This window comes from Camponotus vicinus, unplaced genomic scaffold, assembly GCF_025532165.1.
Source record: "Camponotus vicinus isolate PSW18456_S1 unplaced genomic scaffold, iyCamVici1.0 SCAF_9, whole genome shotgun sequence".
NCBI lineage: Eukaryota > Metazoa > Arthropoda > Insecta > Hymenoptera > Formicidae > Camponotus > Camponotus vicinus.
In genome coordinates this window covers 16,610,151-16,636,384 of record NW_028141981.1, presented here as the reverse complement: position 1 = coordinate 16,636,384, position 26,234 = coordinate 16,610,151, and the positions used below count along the sequence as shown (strand labels likewise).

Sequence of the window (26,234 nt, the reverse complement as noted above, 5' to 3'; positions counted from 1 at the left end):
GTGCAAGAAATGTAGTTACGTTCCCCTCGTCATTCCATTTTTCCGCCGTGCGTATCTTCTTCGTTAAGAGGAGCTTAACGGCAACTTTTATACCGGTTGGATGCACGAGATACAAGATTGCCGACAATTATTTTAAACTTTTCAATTTTTTGATTAAGATCGATTTAACATAACGTCGCCGAAAAAGTCGTTTCTTTTTTATCGATTTTCAATTCTTTACTGTTCTTTTATTATTCCTCGTGAAATATAATTCATCCACGTGAAACGTGAAATTGCACCCTACGGTGAACTGTGATCCTTATTATTATTCGCGCGGTCTTTGCATAGTAAATTTAGTCCCATTCGCGACGGATTTACGTCGAGAAGTGCGTGCGTAGCTGACAAAATTATCCATCTATCTGTCTGCCGATGCTTTGCATCCCTCCTGGGGGTGAGGGGGAAAGTGTGCGAACCAGCTGGGAAGAAAAAAGACAGAAGTTGCCGAGGGATGAAAGAGGGAACGGGTCTAAGGCAAGCCAGATGCAAGGGGAGAAGGGACGAGAAGGGGAAGTCGAAAAGCAAGGGGCACACGAGAAGTGTGCATTGTAAGATCGGCGCGTGCGGCACGCGGAACCTTCGATACCGTCGTGCTATGCAATCGTGCCTAGAACCCCTGTGCTCATTCCCGCCTGACCCCTCTTCTTTCTCCCCCCCCCCTCCCCCTCTTTCCCGTCCCTTCTCCGCGTCATCGTTCTTCGGGTTCCTCTTTTATGAAGGGCGAGGGCCCAGAAGCTCATTGTCGGGGGCACATCTGCCGTGCGATCGCCGGCCGATTGTCTCGCAGGCTTAGGAAACTTGCTCGTGAAAAAAAGGCGGCTTAGCTGACGGGGCGACGTCGCACGTGGTGCGGGATGTGGACGCGCGTGTCCGCCGAGGAGAGAATGGGGAAGATCTGTCCAAAGTAGTGGCGCCACTTTTGTCGCACGCAATTGCGAAATCATGGAAAGCTACATATTCTGAAAATATAAAAAGTAGTTTGTTATGTGATAAACGGATGGAGATATCAAATATGTATATTAAAATTGATGTAAAATTCTAGACACAATGTATTATGTAAACTTGTGATCGTAATATTGATTGGCGATTTGAATTTTCGTCCTTGCAATTTATTATATAGTCGTACATTAATTAATCATCTCTAATATCGAACGTTATGACAATCATTTTTCAAGCAACGTTACATTTCCTCGGATTGCAACATTTTATAATTCCAACAATCTTTAAAACTGTCGCGTCGAGGAGCGTTGGTCGTTTCTGTTAATCTGTGTCTTGGTTACATATCATTTTCCTTGACGTGAAGGTTTAAAATCGAGGTTGCCACGAGCGCAAGTTTGAGTGCAGACAGCATTAAAGTGTTAATTACCAATTAAGAAGGGTGCATGCACGCGCGGCGCAACATCAAGACCCTGCGCGACACCTTTTTGAACGCGCCCTCTGAATAGACGCTTACGCCCCAGCGGGCAAACGCGCGTAGTCGCTCATCCATCCGCGTCGCGCTCATCGACGCACGACGTGCGAGAAGACGCGACACGCACATCTACCACGCGCGGCCACCCGCGCACGGACGCGCTCGCGCGCGAATTCTAACGCGCGGACGCTTAATGCTCTCTCGTTACACGCACTTTCACGCCTCGTGACCTCCCGTCTCGCGTCGCGGCGTAAAATAGAGCGTGACGACGGTAGACGACGGCGTTTCTCTCCAATTCTTTTCCGCGCTCTCTCGAACCAAGTCTGCGGTTGCGATTAGGGTTGCACGAGATACCAAGATTAGTCTTGATTCGAGACAAGATCAAGACAAGATTTTTTATTTGCTCTCAAAACAATAGAGAATAAGATTGTCAAGATTATTGATTGATGGTCTTGATTATTAATTATATCAAGATTATTGATTAATTGGTCTTGTCAAGATTACTGATGTATATATTTGCGAAGAGATGAGAAAAAATCATTATATTATATATAAACTTAAACAAATTTTATTTAATAAATATAAACATTTATATTAATAAATTTAGAAACAATTAATATAACAAATAATATAAAATTTTACACAATTATTTAGCTACTTTGCGTATAGCATACGCGATTCTTTCGTTGTTCGCTATCTATCGACACAATGTTAATTATATAAAAAGTATATATTTTTAATATAATTTTAAACGAGAAAATTTTACGGAGATGATACAAAAATTATGGACTGTGTTAATTAAGTTGATAAGCTTATGAGAAAATTTTAGATAAAAATCCACATGGAATATCAAAATTAGTATTTTTACTTGTTTTTTTTTTTTTTGCGAAAAGCAAATGAATTCGCAAGTTTCTTACAACGTCTATAAAAGGGATGCCGTGGGAAAGTTTCGCCAAGAAAACCGTGATGGTTAGGGATTGAAACGTTCAGGGTCAAGTCGCGTCTTCGAGGGCTGCGGTGTTTGCTATTGTCGGAGGTCGACCGACTTGGCATAACCGTTAAAAGGGGCTGGCTGGTTCGGTGGCTTAAGAAGTACGTTTCTTGAATAGAAAGATCGGAAAGGGGGATATCGTAAGGCGAGAAGACGCGCGCTGCGATTTGTATTGCAAACTTATGGAAGGTATATGACTTCTCACCATATCTTTGCCCGCCCAGTTTCTTAAAGTCACAATGCAAATTTTATTTCTGCTTAGTAAAGGAAATACTTCTTTTGTTTTTATTCTTTCTGTCTTTTTATTGGATGGTTTACATAATATATTTAGTGTGATGGTATTAAATTTGAATCTTAATTCTAGCGATGCCCTAGAATTTAATTTTAAATAATTCTTGAAGCAAAAGAGAAAAGCAAATATTCCATCTCATCTATTTTAGAATAACGTGAAAATTATGTCAATCATTTCCAATTCAATTTCTTTCGTCAATACGCCGACACATACGCACTGTTTATCGCGAATGGACCGAATAACTACAGACTGACGCGGATATAAAAAAAAAAACCTTAGAGTGGCCGGGAATTCCCCTTTTAATTGGTGCTCTCGCATATACGGCACACATCACAAAAGCGGCGCGTTGAAAAAGCGACTGACAACGATGAAGATCGCGGTTGAAGGAGACATCGCGTCGGCAAACACGCTTACCATTAACTGCTTCAATATGCGACACTTCTAGTTCGTTTTATCTGTCTCTTTTCTCTCTATTTCACGCGTTTACGCATACTATAAGATAAAGTGCATTTATTATAAAGCATAAGAGCGAGACGTAACGCATCCAATCGAATGTCATAATATCTCAGAAACAAAGTGACTCCAGAATATAAATATTTATAGTAAAAAATGAAATATTGTGGCTAGAAATCGCGCTTTTTAAATTAGCTCGATGAATAAAAAATTAAAACGAGAAAGTGAGATGATAACAGATGAAACAGGAGGCGAAAGATTCCGCTTCGAAAAATCTCAAACGTCAGAGGCCTTCTATACGTGCCTTATTCCTTTTCGTTGATGAAGTGTGTCGTAATTAGATACTAATAATTAGTACCTTTACTCATATCTTCTTCCTCTCTCCCACTTTTATTAAGCCTTCTTCCTTTTCTTCTCTCACTTTTTCTCTCGATATCGGTCCGCTGCAACGGAGCGCAAGAAAACTCTGAGAAGCCTTGAAGAGCTTATTATTATCCTAATTATACAATACTATAATGAATGAGATCTCGCGACCCTCTGGCACTCGTTCTCGCTTACTCGCTTGCTTGCCCGCTCGTCTTTCATTCCTCGCATCACCTATGCTTCTCTCTTCCTCTCTTTTTCTTTTTCTCTCTCACCAATGATTTCTCTCGCTCATCGTTGCTCTTATCCTTTGCACTTGGTGGTCGAAGAGTGGCAATTCTAGCACTCGGGCTTTTTGTCAAACAGACTACGGAACTAGCGGCATCTCCCTCGCGCCCTCGCGCCCTATTATACGGCCAGTCTCGTCTCTCGTGCCGCTTTCTCTCTGTCTCCGGGTGTCTGTTTTAATTAGGCACTTCGTAGATATCGCGCACATATGTGTGCGTAGATATGCATACGTGTATCCGTGTGTGTGCGCCAGGACGTACGAGATACGTTAATATAGGTACGTAAGCGCGACATATACTACCTCTACCACTACCTCAGTAATATACCTACCGTCTATACTCGGCGATCCGACGAGCTTGAATGCGGTCGATGGATGGTTGAGTAAGGATTATAGGCGCAGGTAACACATGCATACGGCTCGCCGATGGATGGTGACGTTTCGAGGAGATGAAGAGGGACGGCATTCGAAGGGATGATGGAGGAACTCCTCTTTCGATTCTTCCCGCGTACGTAACTTTCTCCGACTGACTGCTGATAAGAGCACGCGAAATTATCTTAATTGGCAGTAAAGCCAATTCGAAATGATCGAACAAGAAGAACCTACCATTCCCGCTTGTCTGCTTCCGTCGTTCTTTCTTTTAGTAGCTTTCAATAGGGTGAACGTTGCGGAAGATCGCGTTGTTTTCTTCGACAGGAGAAACAAGTGGAATTTCTCCGATCTTTCTCCCGATCTATTATACAAATATAATATAATAAATGAAATAATATTTGCCTTGATGATAAATTGTAAAAATATATAGGTACATAAGCGAGGAAATTTTACGGTCGTAAATGTGGAAAATTATCGAGTGATTTAAGACAGTTGGAAAATGTCCTACTAATTTAGGTCGCTAAACATTCCATTGTCCATTTTCCGTTTTTCTCTCGCAAATGAGGTTCCAATTCGCCAAGCGGAAGCAATCTTAAAAATTGCTCTCAACGACACTAAGCCAGAGTTGTAGACAGTTGCTTTATATTGTCGAGAATTCAGATGATGAGTCGTACCGCGCTCTCGTTGAATTGTACTTCTTTACATCTCCGAGGAATTCAAAATGCAAGATCAACCACTGTGTTATATCGATTCTACAAAGATACACGACTAATACTAATATGCATCTAAAGATGGGCTTTAATAAGCTAGAAGTCGCTCAGGGAGTCGATAAAAGAATAAAAAGATGTTGTATAAATGACATATAGATCACATCTGATAAACTTTATTTCCACATTTGTAATAAGATATATTAAAAGATATAGAAATAATAAAATGTCAGAATTAAACAACACGCTTCATGAAAACAAAAAGCAAATAAAAAAATGTGTTTAAACTTTTTATTAATAATTTTCTTCATATTTTTCTTCTCTTTTCACATCATCTGCAAAAGAGAACTTTTCTGTTTCCTCGTTCGAAGGCTCCTATATCAATTGTCCACCAATTAACGGATCGTATTTATTCCTTCGCATTAATTAACGAGCGTAAAAGAAACGGCCGATTTTGCAGATCGTTTTATGAATAAGAATACGTAATTTCGTGTCGATCGTACGAAGAGCATCGAGTCTTTCGACGCGATAGCTTTTTCATCGTCTCTTTGCGTCTGTCCGCTTAACGTCGAGGAGAGCTCGCATAGAGCTCTCCATGTGCGTCGTCCCCTTCTTCTTTTTTCATCTCCTTCCGCTTACGTCAGACTACTGTTAGCATCGATCTTTAATTAATTATCGATGACGCATTAGCGTTGTCGCTGTCTGTCGCGGGAAAACCAGGCGAGACAAGAATCAGCCGCGATGACGTAGAAAGATTTATTATTAATTGACACCTCGATATACGCATCAAGCCCTCATATTTATCTTTGAAAGCTCACATTAATCGCTTGAAGTTGAAATAAAATTACTAAATATACCTTGAATTTTCACAAATTTTGACAAAATTATCGCATTGTCTAATCGATGTCCTGTTTTTCTATCATTTCAGGGAGTTCTACTACATCCAAATGGAGAAATACGCGAGACAAGCGGTTTCGGAAGGCGTCAAGAACGTCGAGGATCTACGAGTCGGTGGCGACTCTGAAATCTACCGGGTTCTTAACCTTCACTACAACCGTAATAACCACATTGAGGTATGGGGTCCTCAGGTGCGCAACACGAACACGCACACGCTGCATTTTATTTTATTTTTCTTCCAATATTGTTTCGCGAATTGACACGAAAAAAAGACGAGCATGTATTTCTTTGCTACAGAGATTTCGCATTTCATATGAATTGTCAGTTGATTGATTCTACAAAATTACGCTTTCTGTGTTAATATATTTATCGTACGTTTTATCAAATATTTCACGTGCGTCTTTGTGGTTCACTATCATTGTAATTGTGTTTGCACGTTTTGTATAATAAAAGAAAGATCCGCGTGAGACATTTATTACTTGCGATTGAAAGATTCTAGTTACGACATCAATTGAAGGATTCACTGCACATATAAATGTCAAATATTTATAAATAAATCATCTTTTCGAAAATTTAAGAAAATTAATCTTGCAGAGTGTTGGAAGGAAGATAAATATATATATTATATAAATTCTTCTAGTTCTTAAAATGTGAATTATGTATCATTATATTGCATTGGATCCCCCAATTATTAATAATTGATAAAAATAATAATTAGAATAAAAATTAATAATTTAATATTATTTTTGTACTATTTAAATAATTAATAGAATCAAATGTATAAATAGTAGTATAATAGTAGATAGATAAAATATATCGCATGTTTTGCCGGTATTCACGCGATGGCATTTCTTATCGCAAAAATGTTGAAAGCCGATATATGTGTCCGTGACTTTATCATGGCGCAATCTGCAATTGCTAACAGTAACGCGAAACTTTCAGGTACCCAGCAACTTTAGGTACGTTGTGGAGCAAACGTTGAAAGAGTTCTTCAAAGCGATTCAGGGCGGCAAGGACTCTGAGCAAAGCTGGAAGAAGTCCATCTATAAAGTGATCTCGAGGTTGGACGATCCGGTGCCGGAGTACTTCAAGAGTCCAAACTTCCTGGAGCAACTCGAATGAATCAGGAGGTCGCGTGGCTCTTGCTCTTCGTGGTGCGCGGGCTCGCCTGCGCTCGTCGGCTCCCGATAATCAGGAACGACCAACGAGGAAGGATCGCATCCGCCAGGAGGTACATGTCCTTCGCGTAGTGCGTGTTCAGGTATCCTTAAATAACATATCGCAGAAACGAACGTGAGAGAGAACAAAGGCTAGGAAGGGAGAGGAGATACGGACAAAGCCAAGGAACGGAGGCACCGTCGACGTCCAAGGGCGACGTCAAGATGCCAACGAAGGATCAGGCTGTGACTGAATCAAACGGGAGAAACGGAAGAGACACACACACATACACACACATACATACACAAAAGAAACATTACCTATGGCGAATCTACGGCCGACGAAATTCGAAAACCGTATAATATCGAACGCCCATCGACGTTCCTCTTGTTTCAACCGAACGAGCATGAGAAGGTGATCCTGGGACGAGACGAAGAAGCATCGACAAATGCGTGGTCAACGAACGGCGAGGATAAATAGCTTTTAGCGTCAATTTTGTTCGTTGATCTGTTTGTAACATGTAGGGTAATTGTTTTGTTACCGCCTAATTTTACATCACACGATAAGGATAGGGACTTAAGGACGATGACACTGCTGGGGTTGCACTTATAGAAAGAGACCGAGATATTCGAAATGTTTGCGAGCATATCCAAAAATTAACTAAGTCAAATTTGGAGAATCGCACGGCGGTTTTTCTTCTGATTCGAATAAGAACCGGAAGTGGAACCTTCGTCGATAAGGAACGATGCAAGACGGGCAGCAATACTTCTTGTCTTGCACCGTTCTGTAGAGAAGAGATACGTTTGTAAATGAAGAGAAAATTTTGTGTGCACTAAAACTATTAACAGATAATTCTACCTTGAGCTCTGCAAGTGACTTCGGTTTTGCAAAGATCGATGCTCTCTGATAAAACTCTGGAAAAAACTTCCTATCGATGAATGAATGAATAATGGCAGTTCATACTTCGATAAGAAAACACTTTTACTGCAATCTGTGTAGCATGCTTCTTTTTTTTCAAAAGAAGCTTAGTCCTCGTTATAAATACGTTAGTTAAAAATATGAAGTTCGCCTCGATGCTTTTCGACTTCAAAGAAATATCAATTTTTATTATACATTGTACGTAATTTTTTTATTTAATCGCGTATAATCGACAAGATTCGAAATCGACGTGAAAATGCTTGGCTATTAAATTACAATGCGCGTATCTGAATCGGATAAAAAATCGGCGCGAAGAAACAATCGTGCTCGCTTATATCGATACCAAAGAAAAGAATCGACTTCATGAGAACCAAATGCGATTGGTCGCATAAATAATCAAGTGATCCGTTTATGGCAATTTCCGTACGAAAAACCTGTTCCTATCTATCGAGGAAGAGATCCTCCATTCTTTTCATTCCCTTGTATTATTTTTTTTCTCGCTCCCTGAATACTACATTTATTGGACCGATAAAAAATCATAGAGAGAATACATATGTTGCATTGAGAAAAACAATGCACTCAACATACATAGCAATTTTTATTAATGGTTGATTGTATAAACGAGATATTTTAGGCTAATCGCAGTGAAACGAGATTAGGAGCATGGGCGACAAAGATGCACTGACCGCATGTAGCAGGACTCTTTGCTACACGAGGATTGTGCGCCGGCAGCATTCCAACTGTGGTGAATAAAGAGAGATTAAGACGTTACATAATCGCGCGTGCCGCAGTGTGTAATTATAAATAAATATTAGAACTTTTAAAGCGAAAAAAATGAGAGACCGATGTCTTGGCGTGTGATTAAAGTAGCGTAAAGAGGACGCATGTCACAGAGTTGCACAACGGCGCGTCCTCTCTCACCCCTTTTTTCTCCGCTATGTTATCACCCCCGACCCACTCACGTACAGACTTATGAACACGAACACGTAACGCGTATGTAGCGGCCACTTACACATATTAATTTGCACCACGCGGACGCACGCGCGCGAACGTGCGAAAAATCAGAGACGGCGCCTTTATACTCTTACTGTGACTCTTTCTCGCTAAAAATTTCTGTAGATATATATTACGAAGTGGTATAAATATTAGAGATAATTTGAGTGGTAGCGCAAAAGTGCACATATTTTAATTTTTATTTTTTCTTCACTATCATTCTCTCGCTACTACGTGCACTATCATTATTATTATTATTACTATTATTATTATTATTATTATTATATTGCTATTATTATTATAATATATTTATATTATTATAATATATTATTATATTACTATTAGACTCACTATTACCTCTCAATATGACAATTCTAGTATGAAATGATTATAATTATTGATATTATTATTATGTCATCGTTGGAATTGTCATTTACGGAGAATTTATTTAATTTAAAATTAACTTTTGCATTTTTCTCCATATGTAATTTCCACGATGCTCTATCAATTTTCATCCTTACCTTATTTACAAGGTCAACTCTTTCAACTCTTACTTTACCGTTTCCAACTTTACCAAGCTTACCTATCCCAAGCCTGGAATTACGCGCCCTATCTTTAGTTATTATGTATATTTAGTTATTATAATAATAATTACTAAAATTATATCAGTAGTTTATACCAGGCCGTACACACTACTACACGGAAATCTTTTTGCAAGCGGTGAGTCTTAACCTAGTCACGAGTCACTATTTTTTAATTGATTAATGGTCGATTTATTGATTATTATTTTATTTATTAATTATGACAATAAAATGAGGAAATGGATTTATGTTTGCGTTTAATTTGACGTAAACATCGTTTCACTTTTGTTTTTATTTGATTAATCTATGCCACCTCCTTCTCTAAAAAGAAGTTGAAAATTGATGAATCGGCACCATAGGGAAAAAAATGAGAAATTTTAATTTGATATATTCGCGGAACATTTTTGAACATTTTTACCAGGCCTACCATTTTTTATATAAAAAAAATGTAATGCACCACCCTTAAATTCGCGATCGCTTAATATAGAAGTGAGTAGCTTTTATTCGTCTGAACTAGAACGTGTGTTGTTGAATTGAAGAAGCAAAAACGAAATTTTGAAAATTTCAATTTTTATTATAATGTAATACATTAGACTTTGGCCTAAAACTAGGAGCAACTCCTTCGGTGATGGCCTAAGATTTTGGTCTAAACATTTATAGCGGAACAAGAAGAAAATGATAGGAGAAGCAATTTGGATATTTTAGTACAAGAGATTGTAAGATATATGCGTTATCTAAATTCATTTATCGCAATTTTCGAGTGGTTTGAGGGCATTTGCGTCAAGGCTGTAGGCACTGGTAGAAAAATATTCTTCAAAAATGTATATTATATTCTAAATTTCTATTAATTCTCAATTGTATTTAAAAAAAAATTTTTCCAAAAAATCTATAATTTATCGAACTCTTGATAAAATTTTTTTTAATTTATTTTTTATAAGTATAATTAATTTTAATTATTGAAATTATTTCAATATATAGAAATTGTATCCCCCATCCTTTTTAAATATATCCTATATATTACATCATAATATAGTAATTAAGAAATCATTAAGAAGCTTTGATAATATGCAAAAACTGAAAAGAAATAATTTTTTAAATTTATGTTAAATTTAATTATGTTAACTTTATAATTATGTTAAATTTAATTATGTTAACATTGTGTATTATTGATAATTTATTTTTCATCAATTTGCAAAAACATAAAACACAAACATATGCATTATTCAGGTATTAATCGAAGACAATACTTAAAACGTAAATGTGACTTAACATAGTTTGTTTTTGACAAATCTTTAATGTACTCCTCGCATTATTATTTACTACTATAAAAGCTTTGCGCTTTCACGTCGATACGCGTCAATATCTCAGTTATCATCATTTATAGCAACAGGACATCGCGTCAAATCTCAACATGAAATACAATATCGCTATATAGAATATATACATACGCTACTTCAATATTACGCCACCGATATGTGAGATTTAATTCAATATAATCATTTCCTATTTTTTCTTCTATTATATATTGGAGTTATAAAAAACAAAATAATTTCAGCAGTAATGATATTCGTTTAAAAAGTAAAATCATTCTGTCATATAAAAAATAATCAGTCCGCTTTTTTAAACATACTTTACACTCAATGAAAAAAGAAACCATTAATTATGCATTAAATTGACATTTTCTATAAATATCACAAATTAATGCCACAAGATTTTATTTTTTGTTACTTTCGACAATTATTATCGAAAAAATCGTAAAATTGAATACAATTGAAATTACATATTACACCGATTAAGCTAATTATCCGACTATCTCGCTTCCACGTTCTTCGGAATATGATCGCATTTTGAAAAGTGATAAACGGAAAATCGAACGAAGGCTTCAAGACCAAGCCGATTTGAAATCCCCAGTCGCCTTTGATAGCGGATAAGCTGAAACACGAGAGGAATCTCGTACGGTTATGCTTACTCGTAAAGATCTGAGAATGAGAAAAAAAAACGAGGCATAAGTAATTCTCGCGTGATCCTTCGAAGCCATCTACGAATCCAAAATGGAAGAGTAAGTACAAGTCCGCTTTTATATTTCTCCGTCGACCGAGAATCGAAGCTCCTAGCACGAAGGACAGACCGTTATAGATCTTATACGGCAGACGCGTTACTCGAGCCGCAAAGAGGCTCCGGAGGAAAGCGTCTGTGAGCAAGGCTAACAATTAGCGATCGGTGGTTCTCACCGCGAGATTCTCTCCTCGATGGGAGGACCAGCCGCGGCATTCCTTACCTCCCGATCGATGCTACCGATCCCGATCTACCGTCCGACGTGACGTAGACCGCGGGACAAAACTGGCGAATGAACAGCACGAGCGTAGAAAAAGGGGCGAATTCTCAACGATTTTACGGATGCGCGTACAATGAGAATGAAACGAACGTAAGAAAGGCAGACGGCGAGATCGACGAGATGTATGCGAAGGATGGTAGCGGCCAAGAGACGCACACACGCATTCTCCCGAGGGATGATAACGAAAAATTAGAGTCGTCGACCGCGTTCACCTACTAAACCAAGTTACATAAATATAGGAAGTCGATCGCGACTCGCCGTTCATTACGTTTATGCAGCGGGGCCGACGCACGGAGAAATGAGTACACGGGACGGAACGAAATTAAACGAGAACGAATATGAGAGAATGGAAGAAATAATAAGCATACGTACATACCTAAACGCGTAAATTTTAAGGACACGTAAGCAGAAGTAAGTAATAGTATTTAACGTTAACACTTGCAAGCTATTAATTATTATATAAACGATTAACTAAAGATAAAAACGAGCGGAAAAGGTCGTATCACGCTGCAGCGGAAGAGGATACCTACTTTAAAAAAAAAACACACACTAATAAACTAATTATTATTATATGATTATATTATTATTATTACGATCATTACTATCGAGTTTGAGATTAAGCCGTGATAACAAGAGAAATCAGTGAGAATGGGAGAGAGCGAAAGAGGTACCGGAGAGAAAGTGAAGGAGGCAGAGTGGGAATTCAAAGTGAACTCATTGAGAATAATAATTCCTCAAACTATTAGAAGCGTAATTAGGGTATATTTATTATGGCGAATGCGCGATTACGATAGCGGCGCGGTAGTATACAAAAAGGGGGAAGATAAATAAGGGGGGACAGGAAATACGTTATCTCCCCCGTGACGTTTCAGCGAGGCGGAAATCGCGTCTTTCGAATTTTCGCGCGCGCGATAGGAACGAAGTGGAGGAGCGAACCCGGGAGAACGACCGAATGTGCGAATGACAGAGAGAAAGAGAGAGAGAAAGAAAGAGAGAATGAAACATGTACACGATGGGAGAAAGAAGGAGAGCGTGAAATAGAGCGTAAACTATGTTTCTATGTGAGATCGCGTGCGTAAGCCAAAAGAAGAGGAAAAAAAAAAGAAACTGATTGTTGACACCGAGTGAGCAAACTTTGTGTGATAATCTCGTAGTACACGTAGCATGTTAAGTCTACAATACGTTTGGTAGGGGATTAAGGTGAGAGCGACTTTCGAAAAGTCGGGCAGGAGAACGGGGGAGTAATCCGACCGAGGAATCCGAGAGGTCTTCCGAGTCTACCTCCCAATGATGTTTTAAAAAAAAAAATAATCGATCGGGGGTAACTAGCCCTCGGCTGTCGACATATCACCGCGTATATATGGGATCGTTAATTCGTAATTCTAAGTTACAGGGTGCTCGAGACACGCCGTCGACTACTCCGGCGTCTCGATTTAACGTAGATTATACATTAAGTTTCCTCGACAAGCTGTGAGAACTTTACGTTGACTTTAACGTCGATAATTTCGTGCCCTCGACTTTACGATTCAGGACGAGAAATCGTGAAAAGCCACTACATTTTATTCTCAGGACGACAGCGAAGACAGTCGATACTCCTGTCTCGCAACTATCTTTAACTTTTTGCAGTCCACCTACAGTACATGTGTGTGAAATGACATTATTTTGAAAAGATAAATGAAATTTTTGCGTTAAGTCAGAGTGATGAGATAAATATATTGTTAATTATCAATGATAATTAATTTAAATTTGTTATGTAGTATTATATAGTAAAATTTTAATATTATTAATAATTAATACTATCTTAAATATTAAGTTAATGCACATGTTTTGCATTATTAATAAAATTTTTGTTTTACTTTCATCTTTTTATAATCAATTATAATTAGGCTTAAGCATCACACACACACGTGATAATTTTATTATTGATAATTTGTAGACCGTGAAAAGTTAACGCTTTAATAACATTCAAACAAGTTTTAATTTATAAAGCAGACGTGTCCGGGAGGCTGTGCATACTCCAGCTCCTGGCTTAGCGATATTTTATATACAACATAACGAACATACACGTTTCTCATCTTGAATCGCGAACGTCGATCGTCGGAAATTTACGTCGCAATAATCTCGCTCAAGATTCAAGAGCGTTAAAGAGAGCACCTCTCGGAAAATCCGTAGCAGTCGGGCGTTTGGGGGTGGGTGGGCGACGAGGGATGGAAGGAATGGCGGTTCATGGGAGAAAGAGAGATGGAAACCGACGAAATTGTGGATGGTGTAGAAGCGTGTAGGGAGCCAAGTGTCCTTGATGCGACCGTCGTTGAAGCCACGAAATCTCGCGATCTCAACAGGTGATCTTTTTTGTTCGGACGAGTTGAACCATGCAGGGGGATAAAAGCGGATCGAAGATAATGAGAGACGCAAACGAATAACATGCACGAGGAAAAAAAGTCACGACTGAGAAGAAATCTATGCGAATTGCGATTTCGGACTGAGTTCGGAGCCACGGGCAAAAGACGTTCGGCGCAAACCGATCCTAGCTGAGAGAAAGAGATGACGAGCGAAAGGGTATGCGAGAGTGAGTGAATGCGAGACGGAGCGATAGACGACAACGAGCGAAAGGAGCGGAGTGAAACGGAGTCGAGAGAGGAGGAGTGAATGTGTTAAAAAAAAATTGCTAAAAAAAGGTGAAGAAATTATACAGAGAGAGCCGACCTCCTTGCCTACCGGGAGGTCCGCATATATGTATTGTAAAGTCAAGACTAGTAAATGATAAAATTAGGAAAAAGCGAAGTTTTAAGAGGAGAAATTATTAGGCCAGTTTGTAAATGTAAGTTATTACGGAATTTTCTCCCCTCCCCACCCTTTCGTGCACGATACTTTTGGCAAATCTTTCGCGAGTGTAAATGCGACAAAATAAGCGCGAATGTGAGAGAAAATGGGAAATAGAGAAATATTTATACATGAACGTGAGAATATCTGATATTATGTATGATTCGTATGAAGAGAGAGAACAGAAAGATCGAGGCAGGAAGAAAGAAAGAGAGAGAAAGAGAGAGAGAAAGAGAGAGAGAGAAAGAGAAATCGGACACGCAATGGTCCAGCACGGTCCGACGATGGAAAAAATATATATATATAAAGAGAGAGAGAGATAGAGAGAAAGAGAAGAAGAATCGAGAGGCAGGCAACGCGCACAACCATCGAGAATGGCAGATATCACAAATGTCATTATCCATCCAACCCTTCGGCCACCGAGAGTATGAGAAACAATGAATGAATAGAACAGTGAATCTTGGCCAATCCTGCTTGACAGAAAATTGGGTTATTTTGGTCTTGCCCTCGCTTCCAAGCAATGTGTTTAGTTTCACACAGATACAGCTCCGCATATTCACAATATTATCCAAAACGCTCGTAATATGCTCGCAATTATCCCCGCGCTCAATTCGTATCTATCATCTAACGGTTTTCCGCTAATGTGTTAAACTCTCTTGAATAATGGACATCAATGTTTCGCATTCGACAAATATTTCTTCTTACCGTCTGCAATTCTTATTGCGACCCTGCGTCGCGCGTGAATCAAGAGAATGAGAGACAGTGAGAGAGTGGTAAACAGAAAGAGAATGTGAATTGTATGCACGCGTGTACCAGAGAGAAGCACACACGAAATAAGAATGAGAACATGTAATGCCTGTATTCCTGGAATATATTACTTGCGCATACGTCTCAACCAACAGTCGTGTTAGATTATACGTATTATCGTGTAGGGAATCTCGTAGGTGTATTAAGACAAAAAAAAAAGAATAACTTATTTAGTAACGAAGAAGAGCAAAGACGAGGACTAGCAGCAAGCAACAAACAACAGTAAACCTACGTTGATGTGTGAGGATGTGAGCTAGATCGCCGCGTTGAGTCTAATGAACTCCTCGGAGATGTACAACGCAGACCCTCCAGAATGAGGTGAAAGGGCGCACGACTGTCAGCCTTGTCGGCCATCTTCGTCACTTCGTCTAAATCGAGACGATCAAAACGTCGAACGTTCGCGTCAATTAATTCTGTAGATAGCAGCAACGAAAAAAAAAAAAAACTTCCTCTACATTAAAGTAGCACGGGCGAAAAAGAGGTTCGAAGGACGATAATTAATGTCTCCTACGAGCGACTTAGCCGACGTAACGGGGCACAAAGCGGAATGAATGACGAAGTTGGCGACTTGCTCGGTCGGCCGGAACGTCTTGTAAGATATTGTGGGAATTGTTTTTCTGCGCCCCGCGAGAGTCCGTTTTCGGTCCAAGACGGGGCACCATTCACACAAGCCAGTACATTTTAGGCCGGAAGTTCTGTCTTTACCCGCCGACGCACTCGCACCCAGAGAGTGCATATGTTGTACCTTGAATATTCGTTTCACGCACAATCCACCTAGGAAGGCTCATCAGCCGAGCCATCAACAGTTTTACGCACCATTTGTTTTATGCAAAAGTCACGTGACAGAAGAGGCTTACGTTACTATTTATCGTTAGTACTATTCTAGACTAGTACTATCTAATGAAACTTCTCTCGGGGGGATTATTAATATACCAAGAAATATTAAACAAATCTAGAAAAGACTATTTAAAGGAAAAGAACGCGAGTAGACTGTTGAACGCACAAATTATTGCAGAGGGCAATCATATTTTTGTCTCGAAGAAATCTTGCACCGACCACACTTCCCTCACGTGACTCTTAAAACCGGGTTTAGTTGCAATAGCCATACGCAGCCGTATCGCGATCGCTAGGTTTTCACCGGCGACGCAATTGTGTATCACTGTACCTGGATTTCCTCAGGAGAGACAGAGCTTCGGGCGAAGAGAAACCTGACTACTTTAATACATGCATTACGATGTTTGATGACTATACCACTTTCGACGCGAGAATTCCTTTCGTACCTTTTACCGGCGTTTTTCTGGGTTGATTTTTGGCACGAGGAACAATTTCGTTGGTTGATTGCTAAACTTTGGTTGCGCACAAGACGACACACAGAGAGTAGGGCAAGAAGGGCGTATATGCGCGCGCGCGTGCATCTCTCGTTGCGGATATCGCATACCTGTTTCGAATGCCAAGATTTCGAGAGCCAGGCTATATACGCGCGACGCGCGTCTGCGCCTTATTGCGGCGAAGAGTGAAAAAATTCCGTTTTTTGGCAGACACCAAAAAAGCAGCTCCTAAAATGCGGGCGACGCGCGAGAAGACGCGCGGCAAGCTACGCGCGTCTTCTCCCACGTGCTCGGACTCACACAACAGATAGTGCTCAGCGAGGCGATAGACATCGATCGCGATGCAGCACACCCACACACACGCGTACATTTACACCCACACGTACATACATACGCACAAAAGTACACGTGTACATGCAAACGCTACACAAGGGACACACGAAACATGCACACATGATACATGCAGTTTCGGCCAGAATCTAAAAGACACATCAAGGAAAAAAGTACAAGTTTATCACGTTGCGCCTTAACGTTAAAATTAAAAGTTGATCAAAAGAGATGAAAAAAGTGAAGCGTATTCTTAACCAAAATCGGCCTTAGTATATACTTTTCCAGGGCACGTGGAAAGCACAGGACGGGCGACTTTCCCCCTTCGACCTACTTCCACGCAATCCTCACTCTTTAGATTATATAAAAAAAAATGATATAAATATTATATAATATATATAATATATATATACAATATATTATATTCCGCCGGCGGTGGGAAGTTTCGAAACCTCGCAGCTAACTCAGCAAACCACCGAACCATCGAAAAAAAAAAAAATTAATAGATCTCTCTGTTCCCGCCGCGTCAGGTCGGACTCGAAATTTTCGCGGTTCGTGTCCACGATCGGCGAACGAAGAAGAGCGCGCGTCGTGGACGCGTAACCCGTCTTTCAAGCCCCTACCTCCCATGCCCGGAGAGTCGCTCGTCCCTCATTTGCACGTCCCAATGTACCCCACGCTCCCCGCAAGGTGTTCCCCTCCAAAAAGAAAGAGAGAAAAGTAAAAGCTAAAACGAAGCAAAAGACACACCTATCCGGCGAGAAGGCGAGCCTTTCTCGCGCATAGAAGAAAAACACTTCCTGCATGTAACAAAAGCGACGACGCGAGTGGACGGGTCACCCGGGATTAGTGTAAGGACGCTCGTTGCTATAAAGTAGAGAGCAAAGACGATGACGTGGAATGGAAGAGAGGAAGAAGCGGAGAGACAACTTTTTGATGCGGAAGATGGACGACTGTGTCGACTCGCCGTTTCCCCGCGACCGGGGCCGATGGCAGAAAATTCGCTGAAAATCCGAGAGACTCGAAGAGCGATGCACCAAGGATGCACGCATACGCGCTGAGGAAGGGAGATCGGTCGCGTATCATTATCTCGTCGCGTAGATCCGCGGTATTCCTTGTCATCCATATCTCTTTTCACGAGCGCATCTTCGTGAGACTCGACTGCGACGATTGAGGGACAGAGCTAAGAAGAAACGGAACGCGCCATCATTTGATATCTATTGCATTGTACGCTACCGGAAAAGGGTCTAGCGCAACGACGCATTCGACGAGGCTATGCAGATATAAAGCACGCAAATAAATAGTATTACAATGTTATGCATAATATTTCACACGCGAGAAACATCGCTTTAAAACATTCCGCGTGAACAAATGAAAACTGTATTTAAAAAAAAAAAGGTATAAAAGCGATATTTATCGCGCTCGAGCAACAAGGGAATAAAGCGAAGCGCGATATTTCAAATTGATAATCATTTTCACGAAGACGACATTCGCGCGTTATTCGTGTTTGCATTTTACTGTCCACTTTGATTATCCAGCCAAAGTCACGCGTATTACTATTAGAATTCACCAGATTAAACGACGACGATAATACGACTAACGTGAGATTAACGACAGTCGTCGTTAGACGACTGTTTTTCTACAAGAATCATCTAATTACCGCGATACAAACAAGACGAGATGCAATAAATAAATAAATAAATAAATGCCGATACTTTCCAGCAAGAAATGAGAGATGCAAAACGATCCGAGAACGATCCGCAAACACAGCACTATTCAGAAATCCGAAATATTATCGAGTAATTGAAGCATCGGACACGCGAGATAATAGCGTATCCCGATTAGAACACGCATACAGCATCGCAACGAATACGTCGGAAGGCGCTCTCGGAAAATACGATGTGCCTCGACCCACCCGTAATGCCTCGCAAATACATTTACAGCTTTCTAATTACGGGATAATTACGGGACTCATTACTGCTCATTCGGCCAATCGTAGACATCGTCAACATTGAAATTACGCTAAAGAGTGCGATAATAATGGCGTTTCGTTTAACGACGACATCGGATGCAAATGTTGCGCATCGCTTGATCAATGGATACGGCTTATTACATTATCGATACATTTCCCTCGTCAATCGGAGACCCTACTTTTACGCGCTAATTTCAGATTTCTCCACGATACTCCGCCAGGCAGACACGTCGAGCCGATCGACACCGGTTTTCTGTTACGCTACCCGTGTATCGATTTCTTCGTTAAATGATTCGGTCTTGATTTCTCCCTAAAGAAAGTTACAGATCTCACGACAATATAATATTAATAGAATTAATGCGGAGCGATTACGCGATGCGTCGACAAGAAGAAAGGCTCCTTTTGGCAGCGTGTGCACGCACCTTCTTTCGACGATACAGCGAATCGATTCCTCGTTGCAGAGTGCCATAGTACATCGATTGCAAAATAGCAACAGAACGATACCATAGTAACGACTTGAGTTTCCACGTCAAATACACACTGTACACGCAGTACATATCCTACCGATGGACGATTTAGTAGTGGCGGCATTACGATTCGAAGTGACGCGCATCGTACTTCCGAGGATAGATATCGGGAAGGACCGGAAAAGAAAGAGCAGACGGGATGAGATCGCACACAAGCCACGAAGAACGAGATAAAGTGCCACGCGTCGGGACGAGAGAAATGATCGCTGGTCCCGTCAAATGAGCAGAGCGTATCAACGCAACCGAACGCATAGTGAGAAAAGGAAAAGAAAGAGAGAGAGAGAGAGAGAGGTAAAAGGTAAAAAAAAATAAACAAAATAGAGAGTATAAAAAATTCCACACACGGACACAACGTGTGACCGACGTAGGCAAAATAAAATGCCCAAGACATTGACTTACGAAACGAATCAGACCTTGCCACTTGCAATTCGTTGATAGACGTGACGCGTTTCTCGCGCAATTCGCATAACGTAAAGAAAGTGAAAAAAAGAGAGCGGGTACGTAAGAGAAGGAGAGTAAGGACGGGAGCGAAAGAGGAGTGTAAAAGGGAAAGAGAGAGTATGAGTGACACATAACGAAAAGGAAAAGGAATCACTGGAGATCCGCTATTCGACTTTCTGATTTTTCGCAGATTTTCGCGCGGGACAACAGGTGCGTCCCTTCCGAGACATCAACCTGCCCCCCGTGACAACCCGCAGGAGCCAGCTCATCCTCCCAACGCCCCTCCCGTGATCCTTCCCCACGTGAACAAGGTTTGCTTCCAATCCGTACGCGTTATCGAAAAAAAAAACCTAATAAACTATAAACTACCTAACAATAATAATTAAACGATAAAGGGGTTAAGAGTATCGATTAATTGAATTATACCTAACGATTAATTAAATAATTAATGAGTAATGATACATAACGATAATACGATTAATGATATATAGTATAAACGGTACGAGAGGCAACCCGGTACACATGGTGGCTAAAAAACCATCCACCGAGATGGGACGATTCTGCCTCATCGAGCGTAAGGGGTGTATCGACCGTGCGTAGGAAACTTTTACGGCGGCTGTTATCTAATGCTATACCTTGGCTCTTGTCCGAACGTGCGGATTCGCAGCCGATCGGCACACTCCGTCAAAGTCGGACCGGCAGGATCCCACTCACTCGTCTCGCGTGGTCGTTTCTTACCCATCATTTATACGCGCTAGCTTGTAACTTGAGACTTAAGTATAATGAGACACACACGAGGAAGAAAGACACACACGTACACACAGCATTAATGATACCTAATGATATGATTATATTATTGATATAACTTACGATTATGAAGTATCCTAGTGGTATTATACGACGACATAGTTGATTGATCTGTTTAATATTGAATGTCTGTAGATCACGGAGCGTTTGGAACTCTATGCTATCCATCGAGAGTCCTATACAAGTCCACCATGTCCCTCTATAAACTCCCTTTCCCCTCACTCCCTTCCCCTTAACAATCTCCAACTAATCACAATCCACTCCCAAGACATCACGAAACTCTTTAACGTAAGTGGATCGGAATTATTGCCCCGTTTAGAACCAACGTAAGATTGGACGCTAAACAAAAATCATATTGAACCGTTAAATTCGATAAAGTTAAATATTGATGACGAGTGTAAAAGGAAAAATGTTTAGAGTGGCTAAATAACCCTCCGTTTGAAACGAGAGAACTGGATTTCGCGCGGAGGTGCACTAAGATTTGATCATCGCAGATGAGAAAAAACGTGAACTACTGCGGGATATAATTTGCATTTATAAATCGCGAAGCGTGATTTTTCTACGGAGGATACAAGAGACATAATATCGTTAAAACGAGTTTTCAGTTTTACCACGTTCTCCGAGCCAGCAACAAATAACGCAATATACAGAGCATTGCCAGATTATGTACTGGTTTTACGTTCCAAATTCGACAAATCCACGCAAGAGCACAAGTACGACAGTGACAAGAGAGATTACTCACAGCTTCTTTCCTCCGTCTCTTACCGAGATCGCAAATGGAAATAACGCTTCGACTTGCAAGAGAAAGATAATTCAAAATTTGTACATGATATATGGCTAATATATGCTTTGGCAACGAGAAATTTTCAGTAAAACAATAAATAATATTGCGATTAATCTACCAAACTAACTGCTGCATATCTACGACATAATCACAATGAAAAGAAATATCCTTCGCATCCCGAGTACTTGATATCGCAGTAGCATATGATAATCACATAAATATATAATCGGAAAAAATCGTAGAAAATCTAGGTAATGGATTTTCTCTAGAATACAAAATAGACGAAAGCCCTCCGCGCGCAAAGTATCGTTTGGAAGAAAGCGAAGGCCCGAGATGCAGAAGAAAGCAAAAGCTTAGAAGAGATGCAATTCTATGAGAAATACTACCGAGCCCTCTGCCTCTGTTTTTAAGCACGCGTACCCATGTGACGTCCATCGACGAGAACCAATATGCATTAATATTGCACGCGCATCGGAACACTTTATGAAGATAATAGAATTACTATTGTCGTAAGAAAGGAGGAAGCCAAAAAAGAAAAAAAATAAGCGTCTACTCGAGGCAGACGCGACGAATCATTCTTCTCGATCGACGTCTGCAATCATAGGTTCGCCTGATTGTTGAGTTTAAGTTTTATAGTGAGTATGGTAGTATCGCATTTGGCGATTTGGGGAGTTTGGTCCGCGTGGAGCCGGCAAACGATTTGTTTCCCTTAAATCGTTGCCTCGAAAAATCCACAAAGCCGCTCTCTCGCCGATCTCTCCGGTCGCCGTGATTTTTTGTACATTCCGCAATAGCTTAAGCGCCGCTTCGATTTTATCGACCTATAGAATGTGTTTTTTCGTATTAACGATGTTTTATTGCTAATAAGTCTTTTTGAACACGTTGAGTGCCCGATGACGCGCGTTTCCTCCGAACAAAAAGATTGCAGACCTCTTCGTCGTGACGCCTCCGTTGTACAAACAATAATAAGGTAGTTAAATGCGTTGTGTTGTTTCTCTCGCTCGGTTAAGTTGTTGACATACGTTGAACACCGCGAGGCCGAACTACCGTGACGGAGAATTAATTGACCGTTCGTTCTGTTTCTCAAAAACTTGTATAGCTCGCGTCCGGGAGGAATCGCGCTTGTACGGCACTCATTTTGGAGAAATCCGCGTACTCGGAGAAATCCACCCGACTGTTGTGTAGATTACGCCGTTATCAGAGGGTGTCACGGACAAGTAGGGGAAAAGCAGTATTATCAATTTAAAAAATGATCTCCAGGAGCCACGCATAAATCGCGGAACTGTAACACGAACGCATCGATCGACCGAGAATGACCGGCGTTTCTTCCGGCGAGAATCCTCGCGTCATTTTTCCACCGACGTTACGTCTCGTCGGAGAGTAAATCTGGATCATATACCTTGGGTATATTAACTAAGTAACGCAGGGATGTAATTTTTTTCTTCAATCTTAATCATTCAAGATCGATCGAAGCGACGGCTTCCGGTTCTACGCTCTTCCACGCCAGTGAGCAATGTTTCCCTCTCCGACGAAATTCTTAAAAGTACAGAGAATAAAAGAGTGATACATACGTAAACACGCACACACATACGTACATTATATACGCATCACGATACACGCAGGCTCTTCACTTTTATAATCCCAGTGCTCCAAGTTTACGCGTGAACGGCACGATTTCGAACATCTGTCAAAGATCACGTTGGATTATGATAGTACCGTATCAAGTATATATTATACTCAACACGTGACAGACGCGATCGAATCCACTCAGGATTACGCGATCGTTTAACCTGTTTTAAATTTGTCTCCTCTCTCGTAAGGATACGGCAAAAATAGGTATACCGAGATGCGATCGTCGTCGATACTCCGATGATCGCAAAAGGACTGCAGAACGATAAGATTTCGCAATTACATTCTACATGTATACTCAGGGAAATATTTTCAACGTTCTCCACTAGACAAAATGCCTTAGTTACAGATACCATAAGCGCACGCACACTTTTAATTATTTAACACGCTGATCCTTGCGAGCAACGATAAACTACATTCGCTTCATTTTCCAACGTCTCGGCAAAACTACCGATTTTGATTTCCGAAATCTCGACCAAAGTGATCTTGGACGGAATCGTGAATCGCTGTCGCGAGACACGCGCGCAACTCGGGGCACGAACTACCCCGAAGACCATTGTGTTTGGCCTGGGCAAAGTCAGGCGAGCGTCGGGCCGGCTCTCAATTTTGAAATAGCCATTTCGACTTAAGCGAAAAAAATGAACAGACCCCCAAAACCCGACGCAATAGACGAAGGCAACCGGATCAAAATAACCGTCACATGAAACAACAGTTTCTCGCGCGGGGCCCGGCCGCGGCCGCCACCAAGATATCCCCCGCTTAAGATTATCCCGTTCTCTCTCCTAGCCTGTCCCCCTCCCGCCCCCGTATCCGTAACGTTGCCCCGTGCTAGCACCGGGGGTGCATAAGGCCCCCGTGAGCCCGCAGCAAAAGTACGCCAGGCAAGCCGCGGCCACGTGAGACACGTGGATTCGGGCCCCGCGCCCACTCTCACTCACAGCACACACTGGGCCGACTCGTCCGATAGAATGTGCCTTCAGTGTTGATTTTATACGAAAAAAATACTAAAATTATACAAAGGGGCCCGACATAGACCGATCGCCCACCCAAAGCCTGACTGGTGCTCGCCCGCTGCCCGTTCATTTCATCCCTCAAGCCGGCTATGCATACACCGAGCACAGGACAGAAACAGATTCGCGTGCAAACCGCCGTCGAGAGGATCCGTCACTGTCAATCAGCGCGCCTGAGAAAAGGGGAAGGGGCGCCTTCTAATATCTTCGGTACACCAACAAAGAGTTCGCCGATTACCTAGTAAATCGTATCGGGACCATGCGTAATAAAATATATCGAATCGTAGTGCGACACGTATCCTGTCTTTAATCCGACTGCACAAACATACCGGGAGTGGTCAACGTCGCGCGTTTCCGGATGAATCCGCCCGCGATTTATCACTATGCCTCCTCGATCTCGCCTTTGGTACGCGTTTGGACGCGCGCTGAACGCGAGGCCAACGGCTATCCCATGGGCATTATCGTCCTCGCGTGACACGCGTACGTTTAATAAGAAGATACCTCCGAGATCATAGGGGCACGAATCGTGACGCGATTGCGATCTAGGAAAGCTTCGCGTATGGTTCGCCCGGAAACGCGCTCGAAACGCATCCTCGAAAGTGTCCGGTCCTCTCGACAGAATCGCCCGTTCGAAATCTTATTCCGCGAGAGAAACGAAGAGTATTCGCGCGTTCACACGACGAAACTGTTCGTAGACAGGACACACGTATACACATACGCAAACACGCAAACGCATATATACACGCGCATACCATGCACATACCATCTATCCACATCCTGCGAAAGCTATTTTGGTTCGTGCAAGGAGTTCGGAACGCTGCTATGCACCGATAATACACACGTATATTGATTAAATGCAATTACTATGCGATAAGTATAATTACATAATATATATGTGTACTATGGTCTCTCCCACTCCCCATTAAACTAATCCGCGAGTCGCGCGTCGGTTTCGCGACGATCGGCGATCGCCGAGAGCGCGCGCTACGGCGCTTCCGATCCGGAACCGGATGCGGCGAGTCGCATCGCTGGGGATCGAGCGACGCGTTGCGTCATACCCTCGCGATCGCCCGTATCGTCACGACCGACGCTCGGCTGCCCACACTCACCGATCCCCAAAAAGATCCCCTTAAGACTTCCCAAATACAAGCGTAGAATTTAACCGCATTAACTATGAATGACGAAAGCTACGTAAGAGCTAACTAACTAACTACAATTAAACTTACTTAATTATTAACAATTAAACAAACAGTAAAGCAGTATAAACAGTAAACGCCCAGTAATCATTGAATTGTGTGTCGACAACTACATAACTAACTACCTACCGTATATCGAAGTAATAGCCGTATGTAAAAGGAAAGAAAAAAAACTTGTATTCTACCAGTTGTATCAGCCAGTCCAGTTCTAATAAGCAAGCGATTAAAAGTAACCCGATATCCGGTTTTAAGTCCCGCTCACCCCCCTCGCCCTTCACCCCGTCTCCCTCGTCTCCCCGACTCCTCTTCAGTGGATCATTCAATTACCCACGTTTATCCCCGATAATTGTCCAAGCTCGATTACCGATTATCCCAAAGATCCTTCCCGCCCTTCCCTCCCCTTGCCCCGAATCTAATAACTATCCATGAATCTAATCGCGAACCATCACCGCCATTTCCCCCAGCCCCACCCCCGCCTGCCGTACTTCAATTAATCCTCCAGAATATAATCCAGTCAGTATAAAGAACCCGCGCCGGATACACGTATTTATCATTAGTGTTTTTAGTAGACAGACTTATAATGAAAAAGACTTCGTTTACGATTGTACGCACACGTGTGGGGAGACCATGTAACTTTAGCTCCGCCGCTCATTAATTGCCGTCCGAGCGCCCGCGATCGGCGAGTCGCGCCGGACGAGTTGGCTCGACCACCGCACGACGATCGGCATCGGGGATGGATCTCGCGTTTGAAATCTCGCGATCGTGCGAAAAATCCTCCTTCGCCGGGGTG

The 26,234-nt window shown here is 41.6% G+C and overlaps 1 protein-coding gene across 4 annotated transcripts in view; it reads left to right on the top strand.

Moving 5' to 3' along the window:
- The window catches only part of LOC145977082 (homeobox protein prospero), a 46,360-nt gene extending 20,420 nt beyond the window's left edge, over positions 1 to 25,940 (top strand). For 2 of the 4 annotated variants that reach the window (XM_083108751.1, XM_083108750.1), the window contains exons 4-5: positions 5,840 to 5,984; positions 6,751 to 25,940. In XM_083108751.1, coding sequence (XP_082964877.1) covers positions 5,840 to 5,984; positions 6,751 to 6,930 — 325 coding nt within the window. In that variant the 3' untranslated portion in view covers positions 6,931 to 25,940. Of the gene's footprint in view, positions 1 to 5,839; positions 6,000 to 6,750 lie in introns of all 4 variants that reach the window. The other 2 variants (XM_083108749.1, XM_083108748.1) reach the window with 1 other exon arrangement.
- Positions 25,941 to 26,234: the final 294 nt, after the last annotated feature.